The sequence below is a fragment of the Tachyglossus aculeatus genome, chromosome 2 (assembly GCF_015852505.1).
Source record: "Tachyglossus aculeatus isolate mTacAcu1 chromosome 2, mTacAcu1.pri, whole genome shotgun sequence".
Lineage (NCBI taxonomy): Eukaryota > Metazoa > Chordata > Mammalia > Monotremata > Tachyglossidae > Tachyglossus > Tachyglossus aculeatus.
Window position 1 is genome coordinate 169,441,873 of NC_052067.1, and position 27,140 is coordinate 169,469,012.

The following is a 27,140-nucleotide window of genomic DNA, read 5'->3' on the forward strand; positions in this document are numbered from 1 at the left end:
TGTGCCAAGCGCTGTTCTAAGCCCTGGGGGAGATACAAGGTCATCGGGTTGTCCCACGTGGGGCTCACAGTCTTAATCTCTGTTTTATAATAATAATAATAATGATGGTATTTGTTAAGCACTTACTATGTGCCAAGCACTATTCTAAGCACTGTGGTAGATACAAGGTCATCGGGTTGTCCCATATGGAGCGCACAGTCTTAATCTCTGTTTTATAATAGTAATAATAATGATGGTATTTGTTAAGCGCTTGCTATGTGCCAAGCACTATTCTAAGCGCTGGGGGAGATACAAGGTCATCGGGTTGTCCCACGTGGGGCTCACAGTCTTAATCTCTGTTTTATAATAGTAATAATAATGGTATTTGTTAAGCGCTTACTATGTGCCAAGCACTGTTCTAAGCGCTGGGGGAGATACAAGGTCATCGGGTTGTCCCACGTGGGGCTCACAGTCTTAATCTCTGTTTTATAATAGTAATAATAATGATGGTATTTGTTAAGCGCTTACTATGTGCCAAGCACTGTTCTAAGCACTGGGGGAGATACAAGGTCATCGGGTTGTCCCATATGGAGCACACAGTCTTAATCTCTGTTTTATAGTAGTAATAATAATGATGGTATTTGTTAAGTGCTTACTATGTGCCAAGCACTGTTCTAAGCACTGGGGGAGATACAAGGTCATCAAGTTGTCCCACATGGGGCTCACAGTATTAATCTCTGTTTTATAATCATAATAATCAATCAATCAATTGTATTTATTGAGCGCTTATTGTGTGCAAAGCACGTACTAAGCGCTTGGGAAGTACAAGTTGGCAACATATAGAGACGGTCCCTACCCAACAGTGGGCTCACAGTCTAAAAGGGGGAGACGGAGAACAAAACCAAACATATTAACAAAATAAAATAAATAGATTAGATATGTACAAGTAAAATAAATAAATAAATAGTGTAATAAATCTGTACAAACATACATACATATATACAGGTGCTGTGGGGAAGGTAAGGAGGTAAGATGGGGGATGGAGAGGGGGACGAAGGGGAGAGGAAGGAAGGGGCTCAGTCTGGGAAGGCCTCCTGGAGGAGGTGAGTTCTCAGTAGGGCCTTGAAGGGAGGAAGAGAGCGAGCTTGGCGGAGGGGCAGAGGGATTGGGGGCATTCCGGGCCTGGGGGATAACGTGGGCCGGGGGTCGATGGCGGGACAGGCGAGAACGAGGCCTAACGGTGAGGAGATTAGTGGCAGAGGAGCGGAGGGTGCCGGCTGGGCTGGGGAAGGACAGAAGGGAGGGGAGGGAGGAGGGGGCCAGGGGATGGATGGATGGATGGACAGCCTGGAAGCCCAGGGGGAGGAGTTTCTGCCTGATGCGCAGATTGATTGGTAGCCACTTGACTTCTCTGGGCCTCAGTGACCTCATCTGTAAAACGGGGATGAAGACTGTGAGCCCCCCCCGTGGGCCCACCCGATCGCTTTGTAACCTCCCCGGCGCTTAGAACAGTGCTTGGCACGGAGTAAGCGCTTAATAAATGCCATTCTTAAACCCATGACCTCCGAGTCCCGAGCCCGGGCCCTTCCCCCTAAGCCTGGCCGCTTCTCCCCAGGCGAGCTGCAAAGGAAGATCGGGCTGAAAGTCCTGGAGATGCGCGGCAACGCCGTGGTGGGCTACCTGCAGTGCTTCGACCTGGAGGGCGAGTCCGGGCTGGTGGTGCGCGCCATCGGGACGGCCTGCACCCTGGAGAAGCTGACCCCCGCCGCCGCCGCCGCCCCCTCCCAGCCCGCCTGCAGCTCGCCGGCCCGAGAGGCCAAGGAGTAAGTCGAGTCACCGGGGAGGGACGGGACGGTCGGGCTCGAGCCCCGGGGCACAGACGAGAGGACGGGGTTGGACGCCGTCCCTGTCAATCAATCAATCAATCAATCAATCAATCGTATTTATTGAGCACTTCCAGTGTGCAGAGCACTGGACTAAGCGCTTGGGAAGTCCAAGTGGGCAACATATAGAGACGGTCCCTACCCAACGGCGGTCTCACAGTCTCAGTAGTGAGCCCTACTGAGAGCTCAACTCCTCCAGGAGGCCTTCCCGGACTGAGCCCCCTCGTCCCCCTCTCCATCCCCCCCGCCTTACCTCCTTCCCTTCCCCACAGCACCTGTATATATGTTTGTACATATTTATTACTCTATTTATTTATTTTACTTGTACATATCTATTCTATTTATTTTATTTTGATAGTATGTTTGGTTTCGTTCTCCATCTCCCCCTTCTAGACTGTGAGCCCACTGTCGGGTAGGGACCGTCTCTATGCGTTGCCGACTTGTACTTCCCAAGCGCTTAGTCCAGGGCTCTGCACACGGTAAGCGCTCAATAAATACGATTGATTGATTGATTGTACTTCCCAAGCACTTAGTCCAGTGCTCTGCACACAGTAAGCGCTGAATAAATACGATTGATTGATTGATTGATTAGAAGGGGGAGACAGAGAACAAAACCAAACGTATTAACAAAATAAAATAAATAGAATAGATATGTACATGTAAAATAAGTAAATAGAGAAATAAATATGTACAAACATATATACAGGTGCTGTGGGGAAGGGAAGGAGGTAAGGCGGGGGGACGGGGAGGGGGACGAGGCTGTCCCGCGGGGGGCTCGCGGTCTCCAGCCCCGATCGGCAGATGAGCCAACTGAGGCCCGGAGAAGGGAAGTGACATAGCCAAGGTCACACAGCAGACAGGTGGCGGAGCCGGGATTGGAACCCGGGTCCTTCTGGGGCCCGGACAATAGCCACTGGGCCACGCTGCCTCTCTAACCAATGCTACCCTTATTATTATCATCAATAATAATGATGGTATTTGTTAAGCGCTTACTAGGTGCAAAGCACTGTTCTAAGCGGTGGGCAAGGTGATCAGGTTGTCCCATGGGGGGGGCTCAGAGTTTTAATCCCCATTTTGCAGATGAGGGAACTGAGGCCCAGAGAAGTGAAGTGACTCGCCCACAGTCACACAGCGGAGCCAGGATTTGAACCCATGACCTCTGACTCCAAAGCCCGGGCTCTTTCCACCGAGCCACGCTGCTTCGGCGCTTACTCCGTGCCAAGCGCTGTTCTGAGCACCGGGGGAGATACAAGGGACTCAGGTTGGACACAGTCCCTGTCCCACAGGGGGCTCACAGTCTCCATCCCCATTTCCCAGATGTGGGAGTTGAGGCCCTGAGAAATCAAATGGCTTGGCCAAGGTCACACAGCAGGCGAGCGGCGGAGCCGGGATTGGAACCCAGATCCTTCTGATGCCCGGGCCTGGGCTGTAGCCATTGGGCCTTGCTGCCTCTCTAACCAATGCTTTCATTAGTATTATTGTCATTAATTAGTACAGTGCCTAGTCAGTCAGTCGATCGTATTTATAATTAGTAATAATAATAATGGTATTCACCACTTACTCTGTGTCAAGCACTGTTCTAAGCACTGGAGTAATAATAATAATAATAATAATGATGGCATTTATTAAGCACTTACTGTGTGCAAAGCACTGTTCTAAGCGCTGGGGAGGTTACAAGGTGATCAGGTTGTCCCACGGGGAGGCTCACAGTCTTAATCCCCATTTTACAGATGAGGTAACTGAGGCACAGAGAAGTGAAGTGACTTGCCCACAGTCACACAGCTGACAGTTGGCGGAGCTGGGGTTTGAACCCATGACCTCTGACTCCAAAGCCCGGGCTCTTTCCACTGAGCCACGCTGCTTCTCATATTAGCACAGTGCCCAGTCGCTCAGTTGATCGTATTTATCATGAGTAATAATGATGATAATAATAATAATAATAATGATGGTATTTGTTCAGCACTTACTCTGTGTCAAGCACTGTTCTAAGCACTGGAGTAATAATAATAATAATAATGATGGCATTTATTAAGCACTTACTATGTTCAAAGCACTGTTCTAAGCACTGGGGAGGTTACAAGGTGATCAGGTTGTCCCACGGGGGGCTCCCAGTCTTAATCCTCATTTTACAGATGAGGGAACTGAGGCCCAGAGAAGTGAAGTGACTTGCCCAGAGTCACCCAGCTGACAGTTGGCGGAGCCGGGGTTTGAACCCATGACCTCTGACTCCAAAGCCCGGGCTCTTTCCACTGAGCCACGCTGCTTCTCATATTAGCACAGTGCCCAGTCACTCAGTCGATCGTATTTATCATGAGTAATAATGATAATAATAATAATGGTATTTGTTCAGCACTTAATTCTGTGTCAAGTCCTCTTCTAAGCACTGGAGTAATAATAATAAGGCATTTATTAAGCGCTTACTTTGTGCAAAGCACTGTTCTAAGCACTGGGGAGGTTACAAGGTGATCAGGTTGTCCCACGGGGGGCTCACAGTCTTAATCCTCATTTTCCAGATGAGGGAACTGAGGCCCAGAGAAGTGAAGTGACTTGCCCAGAGTCACCCAGCTGACAATTGGCGGAGCCGGGGTTTGAACCCATGACCTCTGACTCCAAAGCCCGGGCTCTTTCCACTGAGCCACGCTGCTTCTCATATTAGCACAGTGCCCAGTCGCTCAGTCGATCGTATTTATCATGAGTAATAATGATAATAATAATAATGGTATTTGTTCAGCACTTACTCTGTGTCAAGCACTGTTCTAAGCACTGGAGTAATAATAATAATAATGATGGCATTTATTAAGCGCTTACTATGTGCAAAGCACTGTTCTAAGCACTGGGGAGGTTACAAGGTGATCAGGTTGTCCTGCATGGGGTCACAGTCTTAATGCCCATTTTACAGATGAGGGAACTGAGACCCAGAGAAGTGAAGTGACTTGCCCAGAGTCACCCAGCTGACAATTGGCGGAGCCGGGGTTTGAACCCATGACCTCTGACTCCAAAGCCCGGGCTCTTTCCACTGAGCCATGCTACTTCTCATATTAGTACAGTGCCTAGTCTCTCAGTCGATTGTATTTGTCATGAGTAATAATGATAATAATAATAATGGTATTTGTTCAGCACTTACTCTGTGTCAAGCACTGATCTAAACACTGGAGTAATGATAATAATAATAATAATAATGGCATTTTTTAAGCGCTTACTATGTGCAAAGCACTGTTCTAAGCACTGGGGAGGTTACAAGGTAATCAGGTTGTCCCACGGGGGGCTCACAGTCTTAATCCCCATTTTACAGATGAGGGAACTGAGGCACCGAGAAGTGAAGTGACTTGCCCACAGTCACACAGCTGACAATTGGTGGAGCCGCCATTTGAACCCATGACCTCTGACTCCAAAAGCCCGGGCTCTTTCCACTGAGCCACGCTGCTTCTCATATTAGTACAGTGCCTAGTCGCTCAGTCGATCGTATTTATCATGAGTAATAATAATAATAATGGCATTTATTAAGCACTTACTATGTGCAAAGCACTGTTCTAAGCACTGGGGAAGTTACAAGGTGATCAGGTTGTCCCACAGGGGGCTTACAGTCTTCATCCCCATTTTACAGATGAGGGAATTGAGGCCCAGAGAAGTGAAGTGACTTGCCCAAAGTCACACAGCTGCCAAGTGGCGGAGCCGGGATTGGAACCCGTGACCTCTGACTCCAAAGCCTGGGCTTTTTCCACTGAGCCCCGCTGCTTCTTTATATGTACAAATAATGATATTTGTACATATTTATTCTATTTATTTTATTTTGTTAATAGGTTTTGTTTTGTTCGCTGTCTCCCGCTTCTAGACTGTGAGCCCACTGTTGGGTAGGGACCGTCTCTATATGTTGCCAATTTGTACTTCCCAAGCACTTAGTACAGTGCTCTGCACACAGTAAGCTCTCAATAAATACGATTGATTGATTGATTGATTGCTTAGTACAGTGCTCTGCACACAGTAAGCGCTCAATAAATGCAATTGAATGAGTGAATGAATGATAATAATGGTATTTGTTCAGCACTTACTCTGTGTCAAGCACTGTTCTAAGCACTGAGGTAATAATAATATTAATGGCGACATTTGTTAAGCGCTTACTACGTGCGAAGCCCTGTTCTAAGCGCTGGGGGGGATACAAGGAGATCAGGTTGTCCCATGTGGGGCTCACAGTCTTCATCCCCATTTTCCAGATGAGGTAACCGAGGCCCCCAAGAAGTGAAGTGACTTGTCCAAAGTCGCACAGTAGACAGGTGGCAGAGGCGGGATTTGAACCCATGACCTCTGACTCCCAAGCCCGGGCTCTTTCCACTGAGCCACGCTGCTTCCCCTAATGCTTTCCTCTAATGATGGTCACCTCAGAAAGTGAAGCAGTGTGGCCCAGTGGGTAGAGCCCGGGCCTGGGAGTTGGAAGGTCATGGGTTCTAATCCCGGCTCCGCCAGTCGTCTGCTGTGTGACCTCGGGCAAGTCGCTTCACTTCTCTGGGCCTCAGTTCCCCCATCTGTGAAGTGGGGATTAGGATGGTCAGCCCCATGTGGGTCAGGGACTGTGTCCAATCTGGTTAACCCCTATCTACCCTTCTGCCTTAGTACGGTGCCTAGTGCATAACAATAATCGTGGTGTGTATTAAGCGCTTACTATGTGGCAAGCACTGTTCTAAGCGCTTACCAGATACTGTATAAAAAAGTGTAAGCATAGGAGAAGCAGCGTGGCTCAGTGGAAAGATCACGGGCTTTGGAGTCCGAGGTCATGCGTTCAAATCCCGGCTCCCCACTTGTCAGCTGTGTGACTTTGGGTAAGTCACTTCACTTCTCTGGGCCTCAGGTCCCTCATCTGGAAAATGGGGATTAAGACTGTGAGCCCCTCGTGGGACAACCTCATCACTTTCTAACCTCCCCAGCGCTTAGAACAGTGCTTTGTGCGTAGTAAGCGCTCAATAAATTCCATTATTTTTAGTAATTTGCCTCTTGTGGCAAGGAAAGCAGCAAACTAAGAGAAGCAGCGTGGCTCAATGGAAGGAGCCCGGGCTTGGGAGTCCGAGGTCATGGGTTCAAATCCCGGCTCTGCCAATTGTCAGCTGTGTGACTCTGGGCAAGTCACTTCACTTCTCTGGGCCTCAGTTCCCTCATCTGTAAGATGGGGATGAAGACTGTGAGCCCCATATGGGACAACCTGATCACCTTGTATCCCCAACAGCGCTTTGCACATAGTAAACGCTTAACAAATGCCATTATTATTATTATTATTATTATTTCAAGCAATCAATCAATCGTATTTATTGAGCACTTACTGTGTGCAGAGCACTGTACTAAGTGCTTGGGAAGTCCAAGTTGGCAACATCTAGAGACAGTCCCTACCCAACAGTGGGCTCACAGTCTGAAAGGGGGAGACAGACAATAAAACAAAACACGTAGACAGGTGTCAAAATCTGCCGACTTGTCCTTCCCAAGCGCTTAGTCCAGTGCTCTGCACACAGTAAGCGCTCAATAAATTATTATTATTATTATTTTTATTATTATCGTCATTATTATTATTAAACTATTCAATACAGAGCAGCGTGGCCTAGGGATTAAAGCACCAGCCTGGGTATCATGGGCACCTGGGTTCTAATCCTGGCTTCGCCACCTGTCTGCTGGGTGACCTTGGCCAAGTCGCTTCACTTCTCTGGGCCTCAGTTCCCTCACCTGGAAACCGGGGATGAACACTGTGACCCCCATGTGGGACAGGGGCTGCGTCCGAACGGATTAGCTCGTATCTAATAATGATAATTATGACAACTGTGGTACTTGTTGAGCGCTTACTCTGTGCTTAACACTGTTCTAATCCCTAGAGCAGATCAATCAATCAATCAGTCGTATTTATTGAGCACTTACTGTGTGCAGAGCACTGTACTAAGCACTTGGGAAGTACAAGTTGGTGACATATAGAGATGGCCCCTACCCAACAGTGGGCTCACAGTCTAGAAGGGGGTGACAGAGAACGAAACAAAACGTGTTAACAAAGTAAAATAAATAGAATAGATATGTACAAGTAAAATAAGTACCAGAACGGGGCGGGGATTTGCCTTCAAGGAGATGCGAGCACAGAACAGCGCCCAGCACAGAGTAAGCGCTTCACCAAGACCATTTCAAAAAATAATGTTTGTTCTTTCTGGGATAAGTTTAGGGCAGAGAACAGCGTCCAGCACAGAGTAAGCGCTTCACCAAGACCATTTCAAAAAATGGGATAAGTTTGGATCTTCTTCTCATGACTCGGTCTTTGACTGAGGCCGGGAGCATTTCCCTTCTCCCTCCCTGACAGTTTGTTCTCTGGGTCGGGGAATGGGGCTCATTCTCCCGCCTCCGCTTCCCGGGCCCGCCAAGGGTGACATTTTTCCTGACCAGCGTCGACGGAGAGAGCGAGCGGCGGGAAAGAAATCGAAGGAGAACCCGCCGGCCAGAAAACGGGCCTTTACTTCATCATCATCGTCATCATCATCATCAATCGTATTTATTGAGCGCTTACTGTGTGCAGAGCACTGCACTAAGCGCTTGGGAAGTCCACGTTGGCAACATATAGAGACAGTCCCTACCCAACAGTAGGCTCACAGTCTAGAAGGGGGAGACAGAGAACAAAACCAAACGTACTAACAAAATAAAATAAATAGATTAGATATGTACAAGTAAATTAAATAGAGTAATAAATATGTACAAACATATATACACATATACAGGTGCTGTGGGGAAGGGAAGGAGGTAAGATGGGGGGGTGGAGAGGGGGACGAGGGGGAGAGGAAGGAAGGGGCTCAGTGTGGGAAGGCCTCCTGGAGGAGGTGAGCTCTCAGTAGGGCCTTGAAGGGAGGAAAACACGCCCCTTTTTAAAGCCGGGGGAACAAGCGGGCTTCGTTCGCCAAGGTTTCCTTTTTGGAAGAGATCCGCTGGGTCCCGGCTGCCTGGAATTTTGGAGCAGGCGGAGGTTTTTCTTGTCGCCTCTGTCACTCGGAGGAGTCGACATCACCATCTCAGCCTGAAAATCGGGTCCGCGTTGGGCTCCTTTTTAGGCATCACCGTCTCAGTTGGAAAGTCAGGGCTCCGTGTGAGTTGTTCTTCTACATTCGGGGCAGGAAGTCAGAAAAAGTAGGGTGGGTGGGGGGAAAAACGCACAATCAATCAATCAATCGTATTTATTGAGCGCTTACTGTGTGCAGAGCACTGTGCTAAGCGCTTGCGAAGTCCAAGTCGGCAACACATAGAGACCGTCCCTACCCAACAGCGGGCTCACAGTCTAGAAGACTGAGCCCCTTCCTTCCTCTCCCCCTCGTTCCCCTCTCCATCCCCCCCTTCTTACCTCCTTCCCTTCCCTTGTATATATGTATATATGTTTGTACAGATTTATTACTCTATTTATTTATTTATTTTACTTGTACATATCTATTCTATTTATTTTATTTTGTTAGTATGTTTGGTTTTGTTCTCCGTCTCCCCCTTCTAGACTGTGCCCACTGTTGGGTAGGGACTGTCTCTATATGTTGCCAACTTGGACTTCCCAAGCGCTTAGTCCAGTGCTCTGCACACAGTAAGCGCTCAATAAATACGATTGATGATGATGATGTATATATGTTTGTACATATTTATTACTCTATTTATTTATTTATTTTACTTGTACATATCTAGTCTATTCATTTTTTTTTGTTCGTATGCTTGGTTTTGTTCTCTGTCTCCCCCTTTCAGACTGTGAGCCCACTGTTGGGTAGGGACTGTCTCTAGATGTTGCCAACTTGTACTTCCCAAGCGCTTAGTACGGTGCTCTGCACACAGTAAGCGCTCAATAAATACAATTGATTAATTGATTGATTGATAGAAGACAGACACACACCCCCACCTCAGTTCCGTCGGAGCCTTTTTTGGACGCAGTGGTTTTTGATGTCCTGTGCCCCGTTTTATGTGGCGTTTCTAGCGTTTCAAACTCCCTGTCATGTGAGTATCTTTCTCTTTACGTGTACTCATGCGATTTCAGTTCTTTTTAACCCTAGGCTTTTTCCTTCCTATCCTTCGTTCCCCTCCTAGGAGATCCCGGGGCAAGCGACGTTCAGGTCATCTTGGGTTTAGGCAGCGGCGGCCGGGTTTCCAATTTTTTAGCAAGCCAGTCGTATTTATTGAGCGCTTACCATGCGCAGGGCACCGTCCGAAGCCCTTGGGAGAGGGCAATACGACGGGAGAGGTAACGAGCTTGCAAATTAAGCGCTCACTCTGGGCTAAATCCCTGCCCCTCGTGGGACTCCCTGTCTAGGAGGGAGGGAGAGCGGAAAGCTCCTCTCCGTTTTTCCGCGTTCGGAAACACCGAGGCCCAGAGAAGGGAAGGAAGTGGTCTGAGGCCGCACAGCGACGGGCCGAAGGGTCACACGGGGGTGGACGCGGGATTGGGGAGGACAGAAACGGAGGCGGCCCTTAACCCACGGGTTTAGGCGAGAGTCAGGGCTTAGGTTGCTCGGAAATATCAAAATAAATAAATATTATTAGGTTGCTCTTAGCTATTAGCTCTTAGAAGCTAATAACAAATCGAGGAGCAGCGTGGCTCAGTGGAAAGAGCCTGGGCTTTGGAGTCAGAGGCCGTGGGTTCAAACCCCGGCCCCGCCAATTGTCCGCTGGGTGACTTTGGGCAAGTCACTTCACTTAAGCGCTTAATAAATGCCATCATTATTATTATTATTATTATTCTCTGGGCCTCAGTCACCTCATCCGTAAAATGGGGATGAAGACTGTGAGCCCCCCGTGGGACAACCTGATCACCTTGTAACCTCCCCAGCGCTTAGTACAGTGCTTGGCACATAGTAAGCGCTTAATAAATGCCATTATAAATAAATAAATGATTGACCAATGACACCCCCCAAAATTCAATACCACCACCTGCAATTAAAAAAGAAAAATGGAGACATTAAAAAAGAAACTATACTGCATCAGGGAGAAAAACCACTCTCTCCCCTTTGCACAGCTACACACACTCCCGCCACACAAACACAAGCGCTTAGCATAGTGCTCTGCACGCAGTAAGTGCCCAATAAATACGATTGAACATACATGCAGTATATTAATTTTGACAATTTTTTTTTTTTTTTACCAAGCGCCTGTTTCTGTGTATTGGTGCCAACTTGGAATTGTAAATAATTGGACAGAGAAAGTGTTCACATTTCATTATTGGCCTGTAATGGAGAATAATTCATTCATTCATTCATTCATCCATTCAAACATATTTATTAAACGCTTACTGTGTGCAGAGCACTGGACTAAGCACTTGGAAAAGTACAGTGAGAAGCAGCGTAGCTCAGTGGAAAGAGCATGGGCTTTGGAGTCAGAGTGATGGGTTTGAATGCCGACTCCACCACTTGTCAGCTGTGTGACTTTGGGCAAGTCACTTCACTTCTCTGTGCCTCAGTTTCCTCATCTGTAAAATGGGGATTAAGACTGTGAGCCCCCTGTGGGACAACCTGATTGCCTTGTAACCTCCCCAGCACTTAGAACAGTGCTTTGCACATAGTAAGCACTTAATAAATGCTATCATTAATTATAATACATTCCCCGGCCACAAGAAGTTCACGGAATTATAACAGCATGACGGGTTCTCGCCCGGAGCCTATTCTCAGCATGGATGTTTTTGGCTTCCCTAGAGAAGCAGTGTGGCTCAGTGGAAAGAGCAGGGGCTTTGGAGTCAGAGGTCATGGGTTCAAATCCCGACTCCGCCACTCGTCAGCTGCCTGACTTTGGGCAAGTCACTTCACTTCTCTGGGCCTCAGTTCCCTCATCTGTAAAATGGGGATGAAAACTGTGAGCCCCACGTGGGACAACCCAATCACCTTCTATCCCCCCAGCACGTAGAACAGTGCTTCGCACATAGTACGTGCTTAACAAAGACCATCACTATTTCTAACTTAATGATAATAATAATAATAATAATAATAATAATAATGGTGGTATTTGTTAAGCACTTACTATGTGCCAAACACTGTTCTAAATCACTGGGGCATATATAAGGTAATCTGTTTGCCTCATGTGGGGTTCATAGTCTTAATCCCCATTTTCCAGATGAGGTAACTGAGGCTCAGAGACGTTAAGTGGCTTGCCCAAAGTCACACAGCAGACAAGCGGCGGAGCCGGGATTAGAACCCACGTCCTCTGACTCCCAAGCCCGGGCTCCTGCCACTAAGCCATGCTGCCTCTCCGTTGAACCCAGAGCTTCCCACTCCCAGGCTCCCGGCCTTTTCCCCAGGTCCGCCTCGCTTCCCAGTTACTCTGTGCCAAGCACTGTACTAAGTGCTTATTACCATTATCGTCTATTACTATTGAGAACTGTGAGCCCACTGTTGGGTAGGGACCGTCTCTATATGTTGCCAACTTGGACTTCCCAAGCGCTTAGTACAGTGCTCTGCACACAGTAAGCGCTCAATAAAGACCATTGAATGAATGAATGAATGAATGAATGAGAAGCAGCGTGGCTCGGTGGAAAGAGCCCGGGCTTTGGAGTCAGAGGTCATGGGTTCAAATCCCGGCTCTGCCAATTGCCAGCTGTGTGACTTTGAGCAAGTCACTTCAATCAATCAATCAATCGTATTTATTAAGCGCTTACTGTGTGCAGAGCACTGTACTAAGCGCTTGGGAAGTCCAAGTTGGCAACATATAGAGACAGTCCCTACCCAACAGTGGGCTCACAGTCTAAAAGGAGGAGACAGAGAACAAAACCAAACATACTAACAAAATAAAATAAATAGAATAGATATGTACAAGTAAAATAAATAAATAAATAAATAGAGTAATAAATGTAATAATAATAATAATAATAATGTTGGTATTTGTTAAGCGCTTACTATGTGCCAAGCACTGTTCTAAGCGCTGGGGGAGATACAAGGTGATCAGGTTATCAGGTTGTCCCACGTGGGGCTCACAGTCTTCATCCCCATTTTCCAGATGAGGGAACTGAGGCCCAGAGAAGTGAAGCGACTTGCCCAAAGTCACACAGCTGACAAGCGGCGGAGCCGGGATTTGAACCCATGACCTCTGACTCCAAAGCCCGGGCTCTTTCCACTGAGCCACGCTGCTTCTCTAACGTATATGTGCAAACATATATACATATATACGGGTGCTGTGGGCTCTGGGCCTCAGTTACCTCATCTGGAAAATGGGGATTAAGACTGTGAGCCCCCCGTGGGACAACCTGATCACCTTGTAACCTCCCCAGCGCTTAGAACAGTGCTTTGCACACAGTAAGAGCTTAATCGATGCTATCATTATTATCTTCTAGACTGTGAGCCCGCTGTCGGGTAGGGACCGTCTCTATACGTTGCCAACTTGGACTTCCCAAGCGCTTAGTACAGTGCTCTGCACACAGTAAGCGCTCAATCAATCAATCGTATTTATTGAGCGCTTACTGTGTGCAGAGCACTGTTCTAAGCGCTTGGGAAGTCCTAGTCGGGAACACATAGAGACGGTCCCTACCCAACAGCGGGCTCACAGGCTAGAAGGGGGAGACAATAAATACGATTGATTGACTGATTGATTGGGAGTCAGAGGTCCTGGGTTCTAATCCCGCCTCCGCCACTTGTCAGCCGTGGGACTTTGGGCAAGCGCTTAACATAGTAAGCGGCCTTTCCGTATCCAACTGGGGGTGGCCATCGCTGGGGAACGTTCCCAAGCGGGAACGCCGGGCAGGGAACCGTAGATCCGACAGTTGGACGTCCTCCTTCTGCCTCCCCGGAGCCGCAAACCAGCTGGAGGCAAACCAGCTGGGCATCCAATCTCGGGGTGGGGGCTCATTCATTCATTCAATCGTATTTATTGAGCGCCTACTGTGTGCAGAGCACTGGACTAAGCGCTTGGGGAGTCCAAGTCGGCAACATCCAGAGACGGTCCCTACCGAACAGCGGGCTCACAGTCTGGAAGGGGGAGACAGACAACAAAACAAACCACATTAACAAAATAAAATAAATAGAATAAATATGTACAAGTAAAATAAATAAATAGAGTAATAAATATGTACAAACATATATACAGGGTTGGACTTGGAATCCTGGAAAGGAGAGGCGGGAGAGAAGAAGTCAGGAACCACGGCCCCGGAGGAAGCTAAATTCCGGGGGCAGAGTCATTCATTCAATTTAGCCGTATTTATGGAGCGCTTACTCTGTGCAAAGCACTGTACTAAGCGCTTGAGGGAATACAATATGAGAAGCAGCACAACCTTGGGCCAAGAACACGGGCTTGGGAGTCAGAGGTCATGGGTTCTAATCCCGCCTCCGCCACTTGTCAGCGGTGTGACTTTGGGCAAGTCGCTTCACTTCTCTGGGCCTCAGTTCCCTCATCTGGGAAATGGGGATGAAGACTGTGAGCCCCCCGTGGGACAACCTGATTACCTTGTATCCCCCCCAGTGCTTAGAACAGTGCTTTGCTCATAGTAAGCGCTTAATAAATGCTGTCATTATTATTATTATTATATAAGACTGTGAGCCCCACGTGGGACAACCTGATTACCTTTTATCCCCCCCAGCGCTTAGAACAGTGCTTGGCACATAGTAAGCGCCTAACAAATACCATCATTATTATTATTACAATACAACAGCAAACGGACCCATTCCATTCATTCAATTCAATCGTATTTATTGAGCGCTTACTGTGTGCAGAGTACTGTAATAGTAATAATAATAATAATGATGAGGGTATTCGTTAAGTGCTTACTCTGTGCCAAGCACTGTACTAAGTGCTTATTACTATTATCGCTTATTACTATTGAGAAGCTGTGTGGCTCAGCTGAAAGAGCCGAGGCTTCGGAGTCAGAGGTCATGGGTTCTAATCAATCAATCAATCGTATTTATTGAGCACTTACTGTGTCCAGAGCACTGTACTAAGCGCTTGGGAAGTGCGAGCTGGCAACATATAGAGACATATAGACATATAGAGACAGTCCCTACCCAACAGTGGGCTCACAGTTCTAATCCCGCCTCCACCACTTGTCTGCTGTGTGACTTTGGGCAAGTCACTTCACTTCTCTGGGCCTCAGTTCCCTCATCTGGAAGATGGGGATTAAGACTGTGAGCCCCCCGTGGGACAATCTGATCACCTTGTATGCCCCCCAATGCTTAGAACAGTGCTTGGCACATAGTAAGCGCCTAGCAAATGCCATCGTTATTATCATTACAACAGCAAATGGACCCATTCCGTTCATTCAATTCAATCGTATTTATTGAGCGCTTACTGTGTGCAGAGCACTGTAATAGTAATACTAATAATAATGATGAGGGTATTTGTTAAGTGCTTACTCTGTGCCAAGCACTGTACTAAAAGTGCTTATTACTATTATCGCTTATTACTATTGAGAAGCCGTGTGGCTCAGTTGAAAGAGCCCAGGCTTGGGAGTCAGAGGTCATGGGTTCTAATCCCGCCTCCGCCACTTGTCAGCTGTGTGACTTTGAGCAAGTCGCTTCACTTCTCTGGGCCTCAGTTCCCTCATCTGGAAAATGGGGATTAAGACTGTGAGCCCCCCCGTGGGACAACCTGATCTCCGTGTATCCCCCCCAATGCTTAGAACAGTGCTTGGCACATAGTAAGCCCCTAACAAATACCATCGTTATTATTTCATGGGCAGCGGTCATTTCGGTAGGGACCGTCTCTATATGTTACCGATTTGTACTTCCCAAGCGCTTAGTCCAGTGCTCTGCACACAGTAAGCGCTCAATAAATACGATTGAAAGAATGAATGAAGCACCCAGGCGATATCTCAAAAACAGCGTCTCTAAATTAATTGCCCCCGAGGTGGTTCATTCATTCAATCGATCCTATTTTTTGAGCACTTACTGTGTGCAGGGCACTGTGCTAAACACTTGGGAGAGTCCAATACAGCAGTAATAATAATAATAATGGCATTTATTAAGCGCTTACCAGGTGCAGAGCGCTGTTCTAAGCACTGGGGGGGTTACAAGGTGATCAGGTTGTCCCAAGGGGGGCTCACAGTCTTCATCCCCATTTGACAGATGAGATAAGAGGGACAATCCCTGCCCACAACGAGCTCACAGTTCCTCGCCTTTTATCAATCAATTGTATTTATTGAGCTCTTACTGTGTGCAGAGCACTGGACTAATCAAGCCGTCCCTCTAAACGCCAACGGTCTCAACGCGGAGCCTCCTTACCGAGGAGCGTTTCTCATCCCGTTTCCTTTGGGCTTCGTAATAATAATAATATTAGTGACGGTGGGACTCGTTCAGCGCTTACACCGTGCCGAGCGGTGCTGTGTGCGCTGGGGTAGGTAGGAGTTAGTCACGCCAGAGCCAATCCCCGTCCCTCACGGGGCTCCCGCTCTTAATCCCCCATTTCCAGCTGAGGGAACCGAGGCCCAGAGGCGTGAGGCGAGTCGCCCAAGGTCACGCGGCAGCCGTGCGGCGGAGCGCGGGATTAGAAGCCGGGTCCCGGCGCCCCGCCGGGGTATCTCTGCCAACTGTCTGTGTCTGTTGTCTTCTCTCCTTCCACGTCGCCCGCCCGCCGGCCCGCCGGCCCGCCCGCCCGCCCTCCCGCCGGCCCTCTCAGGTGTCCTGCGGTCCACCCTCCAGGCCCCGGATGCCGGTCGACTCACAGCAGCCCCATTCACCCGGCTCCCGGCTCCCGCCTCACTCAGAGCTTCTCTGTGTCTGTACCCACTCTCGTCTACACTGGTACGAGACCGCTCGGGCGCCAGACCCGGGGACCGAGGCAGGGCGGCGACTCAGCTCTCCCACTGGGCAGGCAGCCTAGGCAATGTAGGCAGGTGCCAGACAGCTTTTTCCTCTCCTCCTCCTCCTCTTCCTCCTCCTGCTCCTCCTCCAGTTCCTCCTCCTCCTCCTCTTCTTTCTCCTCCTCCTCCTCTTCTTTCTCCTCCTCCTCCTCCTCCTCCTCCTGCTCCTCCTCTTTCTCCTCTTCCTCTTCTTTCTCCTCCTCCTCTTCCTCCTCTCCTCATCCTCCTCCTTTTTTCTACTCTTCCTTCTCCTCCTCCTCCTTTTTTCTACTCTTCCTTCTCCTCTTCGTCCTCTTCCTTCTCTTTCTCCTCTTCCTCTTCTTTCTCCCCTCCTCCTCCTCCTCCTTCTTCTCCTTTCTCCTCTTCCTCCTCCTCTTCCTCCTTTTTCTTCTCCTCTTCCACCTGCTCCTCCTCTTCCTCCTCTTTCTCCTCTTCCTCTTCTTTCTCCTCCTCCTCCTCCTCTTCCTCCTCCTCTTCCTCTCCGCATCATCCTCATCATTCTCCTTCTCCTTTTTCTCCTCTTCCTCCTCCTATTCCTCCTGTGCTTCCTTTTACTCATCTTTCTCCTCTTCCTCTTCTTTCTCCTCCTCCTCCTCTTCCTCCTCCTCCTCCTTTTTCTACTCTTCCGGCTCCTCTTCCTTCTCCTCCTCCTCTTCTTCTTTCTCCCCCTCCTCCTCCTGTTCCTCCTCCTCCTCCTTTTCCCCCTTCCTCCTCCTCCTCCTTTTTCTCCTCCTGTTCCTCCTCCTCCTCTTCCTCCTCTCCCTCCTCTCCCTCCTTCTGCTCTTCCTCTCCCTCCTCCTCCTCCCCCGGAGATGCCCGGACTCCCCCCTCCACCCCCCGCCAACACCCCATCAGGGGTCAGCTCATAGGGACGAGCTCCCGGCTGTTGGGGCAGCGAAAGCAGACAGCCCGGATTAGCCTTCCTGCTTCCCAAACTCTCTTCCACAGATCCGTCCGCCGACTTGCCCGAATGGCCTCCTCTCACGGCGAGTTCCTCCCATCCAGCCAGTCACATTTACTGCGTGCAGAGCACTGAACTAAGCGCTCGGGAGAGGTCAGTGCGATCCCAAAAGGACACATTCCCTGCCCGCGGCGAGCCCACGGTCTCAGCCGACGGGGCCCATCGTCGAAAGCCAGATTCAGCCACGAGCTCCGGGCTGGTTTCCAGCCGCACGACCCTTCCCTTCCTCCCCGCCTTCGCTGGCGAAGCCCGGGATGAAGGGATGGGCAGAACCCACGAGGGGTAAAAATAAAGGTTGGCAAAAACAGATCCCCCCCCGGCCCTCCGGCGCACATGCTTCTCCTCGGTGGGCACATTCCCGGGGTGCCGGAACCGGGGGATTTGCTTTCGGCAAGAGCCCGGTTTTCCTTTATTCGGCTTGAGGCTGTGGCGGGGGGAGCCGACGGCGGGCGGTTTCTTGAGTTCCTGGCCGCCCCCAGAGAGGTTTCCATTAGTCGGCAACGCATCGTCGGGTCGTTCTGTGGAAGAGACGGGACCGGAGACCAGGTAAGCCCCGGCCGAACCCGCCTCACGCGGCTCCACGGCCTCCCCGCCACCCCCCGGGCCGCAAACCGCCGCCCTCGGTTCGTTTTTAGCTGTGGCACTCGAGGGCTGCTATCGGATAAGGAAACAGCTTTCCTCTGGAAACCCCGTGTGTGCGTGCAGATATAAAGAGAAGTATCTCCACCCACACATACTCCGCCATCATCTTTTTTTTTTTTCCATCGTCGTCTCCCAAAGCACCGTTGAGTTGCAGATATTTTGAAGCCATGCATTCTCTTTGGTTGTTTCTTTTGACGTGCGTCCGCCTGTCGGTTTTGTTCTTTTGGTTTTGGTTCGTTTATTTTTCCCCACCTGGTGTGCCACGTCGTAGCTCCCGGGCCCACGAGCGGTTCCGGCGCAGACAGCGTCCGTCCGCGGACCGCGGAGTCGGCAAGGAGCGGTCCCCTTGGGTCGGGCCTCGGACCCGCCCGGGACGCCACCGGACGACGGGCCCAAGGTCTCCGTCAGACGGGTCCCGTGGCTCCCGATTAACGTGTCTCCCACTTCTTCTGGCAGGCTGGCCTTCAGTGAAGAGCCCAATCCCAACACTCACTCTTCAGGACCCTCCACCCCTCTGAAAAACCAAACCTATTCCTTTTCACCTTCCAAGTCCTACAGTCGGCAGTCCTCTTCTTCTGACACAGATTTGAGTTTGACACCCAAGACCGGTAAGGCCTGCCACCCGCCCGGTTCCCGTGCGGTTTTCCCTTCGGACGAGTCCTCCGTCCCGACCTCTTCTCCCGTCGCGGGCAGGCAGGTGGGCGGAGGAGCGCGGGGGTGGGCCGAGGGTCGCCCCGAGGGGTTCGGGAGAAGGAGGTGACCCCTGACCCCGGGGGGGCCGCTCAGGCCAGAGTCGAAACTTAAGTCGCTCTTAAATCACGACGGCGCGATAGGTCCTCCCGCGGAGCCTATTCATAGCATCAACGGCTTTGGCTCCCTTTTTCTACCCTTAATCTGTCGGTGGTGTTTATCGGCTTTTTCTACCCTTAACCAATCTGTCGGTGGTGTTTATCGAGCGCTCAGTGCGCGCGGGCCACTGGGCCAAGCGCTCAGGACGGAGCGAGTAGACACGTTCCCCGCCCGGAGCGAGCTCGGGCCTTGGCGTCTAGCGTCAATTTGGAAACCAAATTCCCCAGACAGGGAAAACCTCTTTGAGTCTGTTTTCCTCTGATTCCGAATTTAATTAGAGGCAGAAAGTGATGTAAAAAGTCAGTCTCTCCAGGACTACCCCAAATTGTGTTGTGAGCGTGAACCAGTTAGTGTTGAGGGTGGGTAGGGACTGTCTCTATGTGATGCCAATTTGTACTTCCCAAGCGCTTAGTACAGTGCTCTGCACATAGTAAGCGCTCAATAAATACGATTGATTGATTGATTGATTGATTGATTGTTGAGATTTTATTCCTTTTTTTTTTTTTTTTTGCCATTCCCCTCTTAGTACGTGAACAGGTGGGCTTCTGCCCCAATTGCTTTTTTTTTTTCTCCACCTTCTAAGTCATCATCATCATCATCATCATCAATCGTATTTATTGAGCGCTTACTATGTGCAGAGCACTGGACTAAGTGCTTGGGAAGTACAAATTGGCAACATCTAGAGACAGTCCCTACACAACAGTGGGCTCACAGTCTAAAAGGGGGAGACAGAGAACAAAACCAAACATACTAACAAAATAAAATAAATAGAATAGATATGTACAAATAAAGTAAATAAATAAATAGAGTAATAAATATGTACAAACATATATACATATATACAAGTCGATAGCGTCAATCCATCAGTGGTATTTTTTGAACACTTACTGTGTGCTAAACGCTTGGGCAGGGACTGTCTCTATATGTTGCCAACTTGTACTTCCCAAGCGCTTAGTACAGTGCTCTGCACGCAGTAAGCGCTCAATAAATACGATTGATGATGATGAGAGGGCAATACACCAAAGTTGGTGAGCACCTTCCAAGCCTACAGCGAACTTTCAGCATTTCCAGTCAATCAGGGGTATTTCTGAGTAATAATAATTGTGGTACTTGTTAAGTGATTATTATTAATAATAATAATTGCGGTATTTGTTAAGCGCTTACTATGTGCCCAGCACTGTTCTAAGCGCTGGGGTAGATGCAGGGTCATCAGGTTGTTCCGCGTGGGGCTCACCGTCTTCATCCCCATTTTCCAGATGAGATGAATGAGGCCCAGAGAAGCGAAGTGACTTGCCCAAGGTCACAGAGCAGACGAGTCCCCCCCCTCATCTTACCTCCTTCCCTTCCTCACAGCACCTGTGTGTATGTATATATGTTTGTACATATTTATTACTCTATTTATTTATTTATTTTACTTGTACATATCTATTCTATTTATTTTATTTTGTTAGTCTGTTTGGTTTTGTTCTCTGTCTCCCCCTTTTAGACTGTGAGCCCACTGTAGGGCAGGGACCGTCTCTATATGTTGCCAACTTGTACTTCCCAAGCACTTAGTACAGTGCCCTGCACACAGTAAGCGCTCAGTAAATACGATTGATTGATTGAGTGGCAGAGCCGGAATTAGAACCCACGTCCTCCGCCCCCCAAGCCCGGGCTCTCGCCACTAAGCCACTCTGCAGTGACTTGCCCAAGGTCACACAGCAGACAAGTGGAGGAGACGGAATTGGAACCCATGACCTTCTCACTCCCAGCCCGGGCTCTACCCACTACGCCAGGCTGCTTCCCACCGAGCACTTATCGTGTGTAGAGCACTGTACTAAGCGCTCAGGAGATTCAATCAATCAATCAATCGTATTTATTGAGCGCTTACTGTGTGCAGAGCACTGGACTAAGCGCTTGAGATTCCAATAGAGCCGAGTTGGTAGACACGTCCCCTGCCCGCATAGAGCCGAGTTGGCAGACACGTTCCCTGCCCGCACGTAGCTGACAGTCTAGAGGGAGAGCCAACTTGTACTTCCCAAGCGCTTAGTACAGTGCTGTGCACACAGTAAGCGCTCAATAAATGCAATTGAATGAATGAATGAATGAACGTAGCCGACAGTCTAGAGGGAGAGCCAACTTGTACTTCCCAAGCGCTTAGTACAGTGCTCTGCACACAGTAAGCGCTCAATAAATGCAATTGAATGAATGAATGAATGAACGTAGCCGACAGTCTAGAGGGAGAGCCAACTTGTACTTCCCAAGCGCTTAGTCCAGTGCTCTGCACACAGTAAGCGCTCAATAAATGCAATTGAATGAATGAATGAATGAACGTAGCCGACAGTCTAGAGGGAGAGCCAACTTGTACTTCCCAAGCGCTTAGTCCAGTGCTCTGCACACAGTAAGCGCTCAATAAATGCAATTGAATGAATGAATGTGAATGAACGTAGCTGACAGTCTAGAGGGAGAGCCAACTTGTACTTCCCAAGCGCTTAGTCCAGTGCTCTGCACACAGTAAGCGCTCAATAAATGCAATTGAATGAATGAATGAATGAACGTAGCCGACAGTCTAGAGGGAGAGCCAACTTGTACTTCCCAAGCGCTTAGTCCAGTGCTCTGCACACAGTAAGCGCTCAATAAATGCAATTGAATGAATGAATGAATGAACGTAGCCGACAGTCTAGAGGGAGAGCCAACTTGTACTTCCCAAGCGCTTAGTCCAGTGCTCTGCACACAGTAAGCGCTCAATAAATGCAATTGAATGAATGAATGAATGAACGTAGCTGACAGTCTAGAGGGAGAGCCAACTTGTACTTCCCAAGCGCTTAGTCCAGTGCTCTGCACACAGTAAGCGCTCAATAAATGCAATTGAATGAATGAATGAATGAACGTAGCCAACAGTCTAGAGGGAGAGCCAACTTGTACTTCCCAAGCGCTTAGTACAGTGCTCTGCACACAGTAAGCGCTCAATAAATGCAATTGAATGAAGAACGTAGCCGACAGTCTAGAGGGAGAGCCAACTTGTACTTCCCAAGCGCTTAGTCCAGTGCTCTGCACACAGTAAGAGCTCAATAAATGCAATTGAAAGAATGAATGACTGAACGTAGCCGACAGTCTAGAGGGAGAGCCAACTTGTACTTCCCAAGCGCTTAGTACAGTGCTCTGCACACAGTAAGCGCTCAATAAATGCAATTGAATGAATGAATGAATGAACGTAGCCGACAGTCTAGAGGGAGAGCCAACTTGTACTTCCCAAGCGCTTAGTCCAGTGCTCTGCACACAGTAAGCGCTCAATAAATGCAATTGAATGAATGAATGAATGAACGTAGCCAACAGTCTGGAGGGAGAGCCAACTTGTACTTCCCAAGCGCTTAGTACAGTGCTCTGCACACAGTAAGCGCTCAATAAATGCAATTGAATGAATGAATGACTGAACGTAGCTGACAGTGTAGAGGGAGAGCCAACTTGTACTTCCCAAGTGCTTAGTACAGTACTCTGCACACAGTAAGAGCTCAATAAATGCAATTGAATGAATGAGTGACTGAACGTAGCCGACAGTCTAGAGGGAGAGCCAACTTGTACTTCCCAAGCGCTTAGTCCAGTGCTCTGCACACAGTAAGCGCTCAATAAATGCAATTGAATGAATGAATGACTGAACGTAGCCGACAGTCTAGCGGGAGAGCCAACTTGTACTTCCCAAGCGCTTAGTACAGTGCTCTGCACACAGTAAGCGCTCAATAAATGCAATTGAATGAGTGAGAGTCCCTCTTCCCTCCCATGCCTTGGAAGACGTCTTTTCGTCTCTAGCCTGAGATAAAAGCCTAGAGTACGGGTTTCAAAAAGTTTAAAAAACGGTTTAAAAAGAGCTTATAATAATTCTGGGGAAGATCATTTGGGGGCTTCAGTTGCGGTTAAGGGTTTTTTCCCCAAAATTCCCAAATTTTGGCATTATTTTAGCTTTTGTTCTCATTAATCCCTTTATGACATCGGCCCGGCAGGTGTTTCTTGGGTAAACTCGCTTTCTTCTGGCATTTGCAAATGTCAAAAGCCCCATCTCGGCAGGCAGAACGGCGTCACCCGCCTGGCCTCGTTTTCGGTCCGAAACGTAATGCTAGGGAGCAGTGTGGCCCAGTGGGTAGAGCACAGTCCCGAGAGTCTCTAGATGTTGCCAACTTGTACTTCCCAAGCACTTAGTCCAGTGCTCTGCACACAGTAAGCGCTCAATAAATATGGTTGAATGAATGAGTGAATGAGTCAGAAGGTCGTGCGTTCTAATTCCACCACTTGTCCGCCGTGTGACCTTGGGCACTTCACTTCGTTGGGCCTCGGTGACCTCAGCCTTAAAAATGGGGATTAAGATGCTGAGTCAATCAACAAATCAATCAATCAATCAATTGTATTTATTGAGCGCTTACTGTGTGCAGAGCACTGTACTAAGAGCTTGGGAAGTACAAGCTGGCAACATCTAGAGACGGTCCCTACCCAACAATCAATCAATCAATCAATCGTATTTATAGAGCGCTTACTGTGTGCAGAGCACTGTACTAATCAATCAATCAATCAATCGTATTTATTGAGCACTTACTATGTGCAGAGCACTGTACTAAGCGCTTGGGAAGTCCAAATTGGCAACACATAGAGACAGTCCCTACCCAACAGTGGGCTCACAGTCTAAAAGGGGGAGACAGAGAACAGAACCAAACATACCAACAAAATAAAATAAATAGGATAGAAATGTACAAGTAAAATGAATAAATAAATAAATAGAGTAATAAATATGTACAACCATATGTACATATATACAGGTGCTGTGGGGAAGGGAAGGAGGTAAGATGGGGGGATGGAGAGGGGGACGAGGGGGAGAGGAAGGAAGCGCTTGGGAAGCGCTTGGGAAGTCCAAGCTAAGCGCTTGGGAAGTCCAAGTTGGCAACATATAGAGACAGTCCCTACCCAACAATCAATCAATCAAACAATCGTATTTATAGAGCACTTACTGTGTGCAGAGCACTGTACTAAGCACTTGGGAAGCACAAATTGGCAACATATAGAGACGGTCCCTACCCAACAGTGGGCTCACAGTCTAGAAGCCCACATGGGACGGGGACCGTGTCCAGCCCAATTATCTTGTATCCACCCCAGTGCTTAGTACAGTGTCTGACACATAGTAAGTGCTTAACAAGAGAAGCAGCGGGGCTCAGCGGAGAAGAGCCCGGGCTTCGGAGTCAGAGGTCGTGGGTTCAAATCCCGGCTCCGCCAATTGTCAGCTGTGTGACTTGGGCGAGTCACTTCACTTCTCTGGGCCTCAGTTACCTCATCTGAAAAATGGGGATGAAGACTGTGAGCCCCCTGTGGGACAAACTGATCACCTTGTAACCCCCCCAGCGCTTAGAACAGTGCTTTGCATTCATTCATTCATTCATTCATTCAGTTGTATTTATTCATTCATTCATTCATTCATTCATATTTGTTGACTACTTACTGTGTGCAGAGCACTGTACTAAGCGCTTGGGAAGTACAAGTTGACAACATATACAGATGGTCCCTACCCAACAGTGGGCTCACAGTCTAGAACGGGGAGACAGAGAACAAAACAAAACATATTAACAAAATAAAATAAATAGAATAAATATGTACAAATAAAATAAATAAATAAATAAATAGAGTAATAAATACATACAAACATATATACATATATACAGGTGCTGTGGGGAGGGGAAGGAGGTAAGGTGGGGGGGGATGGAGAGAGGGAGGAGGGGGAGAGGAAGGACGGGGCTCAGTGTGGGAAGGCCTCCTGGAGGAGGTGAGCTCTCAGCAGGGCCTTGAAGGGAGGAAGAGAGCTAGCTTGGCGGAGGGGCAGAGGGATTGGGGGCATTCCAGGCCCGGGGGATGACGTGGGCCGGGGGTCGACGGCGGGACAGGCGAGAGCGAGGTACAGTGAGGAGATCAGCGGCGGAGGAGCGGAGGGGGGGGGGGCTGGGCTGGAGAAGGAGAGAAGGGAGGGGAGGTAGGAGGGGGCGAGGTGATGGACAGCCTTGAAGCCCAGGGTGAGGAGTTTCTGCTTCATGCATAGGTTGACTGGCAGCCACTGGAGATTTTTGAGGAGGGGAGTAACAGGCCCAGAGCGTTTCTGCACAAAGATAATCCGGGCAGCAGCATGAAGTACGGATTGAAGTGGGGAGAGACACGAGGATGGGAGATCAGAGAGGAGGCTGATACAGTAGTCCTGACGGGATAGGATGAGAGCTTGAACGAGCACGGTAGAGGTTTGGATGGAGAGGAAAGGGTGGATCTTGGCAATGTTGCCAAGAGGTGAGACTGGAAGGTTTTGGTGACGGCTTGGATGTGAGGGGTGAACGAGAGAGCAGAGTCGAGGATGACACCAAGGTTGCGGGCTTGTGAGACGGGAAGGATGGTAGTGCCGTCAACAGAGATGGGAAAGTCAGGGAGAGGGCAGGGTTTGGGAGGGAAGACAAGGAGCTCAGTCTTCGACATGTTGAGCTTTAGGTGGCGGGCGGACATCCAGATGGAGATGTCCTGAAGGCAGGAGGAGATGCGAGCCTGGAGGGAGGGGGAGAGAGCAGGGGCAGAGATGGAGATCTGGGTGCCATCGGCGTAGAGATGATAGTTGAAGCCGTGGGAGCGAATGAGGTCACCGAGGGAGTGCGTGTAGATCGAGAACAGAAGGGGACCAAGCACTGACCCTTGGGGAACCCCCACAGTAAGAGGATGGGAGGGGGAGGAGGAGCCTGCAAAAGAGACTGAGAAAGAACGACCAGAGAGATAAGAGGAGAACCAGGAGAGGACGGAGTCTGTGAAGCCAAGGTGAAGCCAAGCCAATTCATTGAGCACTTAACTGTGTGCAGAGCACTGTACTAAGTGCTTGGGAAGTACAAGATGGCAACATATAGAGAAGGTCCCTACCCAACAACGGGCCCACAGTCTAGTCATAGTAAGTGCTTAATAAATGTCATTATTATTATTATTATTATTATTAACAAATAGCATTATTATTATTATTCACCTCACCAAAATCAGTCAGTCAATTGTATTCATGAAGCACTACCTATATGCAGATCACAGTAGTCCGTCAGTCATTTTTTTGAGCATTTACTATGTGCAGAGCATTGTAATAAGTGCTTGGCAGAATATAATAGAACAATAAACAGACACATTTCCCGCCCACAACAAGCTTACAGTCTAGAGTCGGGGAGACAGACTTGAATAGAAATCAGTAGAGGCCAGATATGGACTTGCTTTGGAGCTTGGAAAAACAGTGCTTGGAAGTGCTTAACAAATACCATCACTAGCTGTGTGACTTTGGGCAAGTCACTTCACTTCTCTGGGCCTCAGTGACCTCATCTGTAAAATGGGGATGAAGACTTTGAGCCCCCTGTGGGACAACCTGGTCACCTTAGAACTGTATTTTTGCACATAGTAAGTGCTTAATAAATGTTATTATTATTATAAATACCATAATCATCATAATGACTAAGCTCTTGGGAGAGCGTTCGTTCATTCAATTGTATTGATTGAGCGCTTACCGTGTGCAAAGCACTGTACTAAGCGCTTGGGAGAGTGCAAAGAGCACTATAACAGACACATTCCCTGCCCACAAATTAATAAGAGTAATGATGGTATTTGTTAATCAATCAATCGTATTTATTGAGCGCTTACTGTGTGCAGAGCACTGTACTAAGCGCTTGGGAAGTACAAGTTGGCAACATATAGAGACAGTGTGTCAAGCAGTGTTCTAGGGATGGAGACCGTGAGCCCCCCGTTGGGACGGGGACTGTATCCAACCCAATTTGCTGAGATCCACCCCAGCGCTCAGTACAGAGCCCGGCACATAGTAAGCGCTTAACACATTCCACCATTGTCACCCTGAAGGTTGTGGCGTGGAAATGAGGGCTTGGGCAGGAAGAGTGAAGACGCGTTCCTGGGGCTGGTTGGCGATCGGCCACGTCTCACCACCTCCCACCTCGACGGTGGGGAGAAAGAGAAATCTCCTCACGGAAACAAATAGTGGAACACCTTTAAAATAATAATAATAATGATGATCATCATCATCATCATTCATATTTATTGAGCGCTTACTGTGTGCAGA

General features: G+C 48.8%; 1 protein-coding gene across 12 annotated transcripts in view; it reads left to right on the top strand.

Moving 5' to 3' along the window:
* C2CD5 (C2 calcium dependent domain containing 5) overlaps positions 1 to 27,140 on the top strand; it is a 224,110-nt gene that overhangs the window by 31,627 nt on the left and 165,343 nt on the right. For 7 of the 12 annotated variants that reach the window (XM_038765539.1, XM_038765557.1, XM_038765593.1 and 4 more), the window contains exons 6-7: positions 1,595 to 1,802; positions 18,665 to 18,816. In XM_038765539.1, the coding sequence (XP_038621467.1) occupies positions 1,595 to 1,802; positions 18,665 to 18,816 (360 nt within the window). Of the gene's footprint in view, positions 1 to 1,594; positions 1,803 to 16,421; positions 16,547 to 18,664; positions 18,817 to 27,140 lie in introns of those variants that run through there. The other 5 variants (XM_038765549.1, XM_038765568.1, XM_038765585.1 and 2 more) reach the window with 2 other exon arrangements.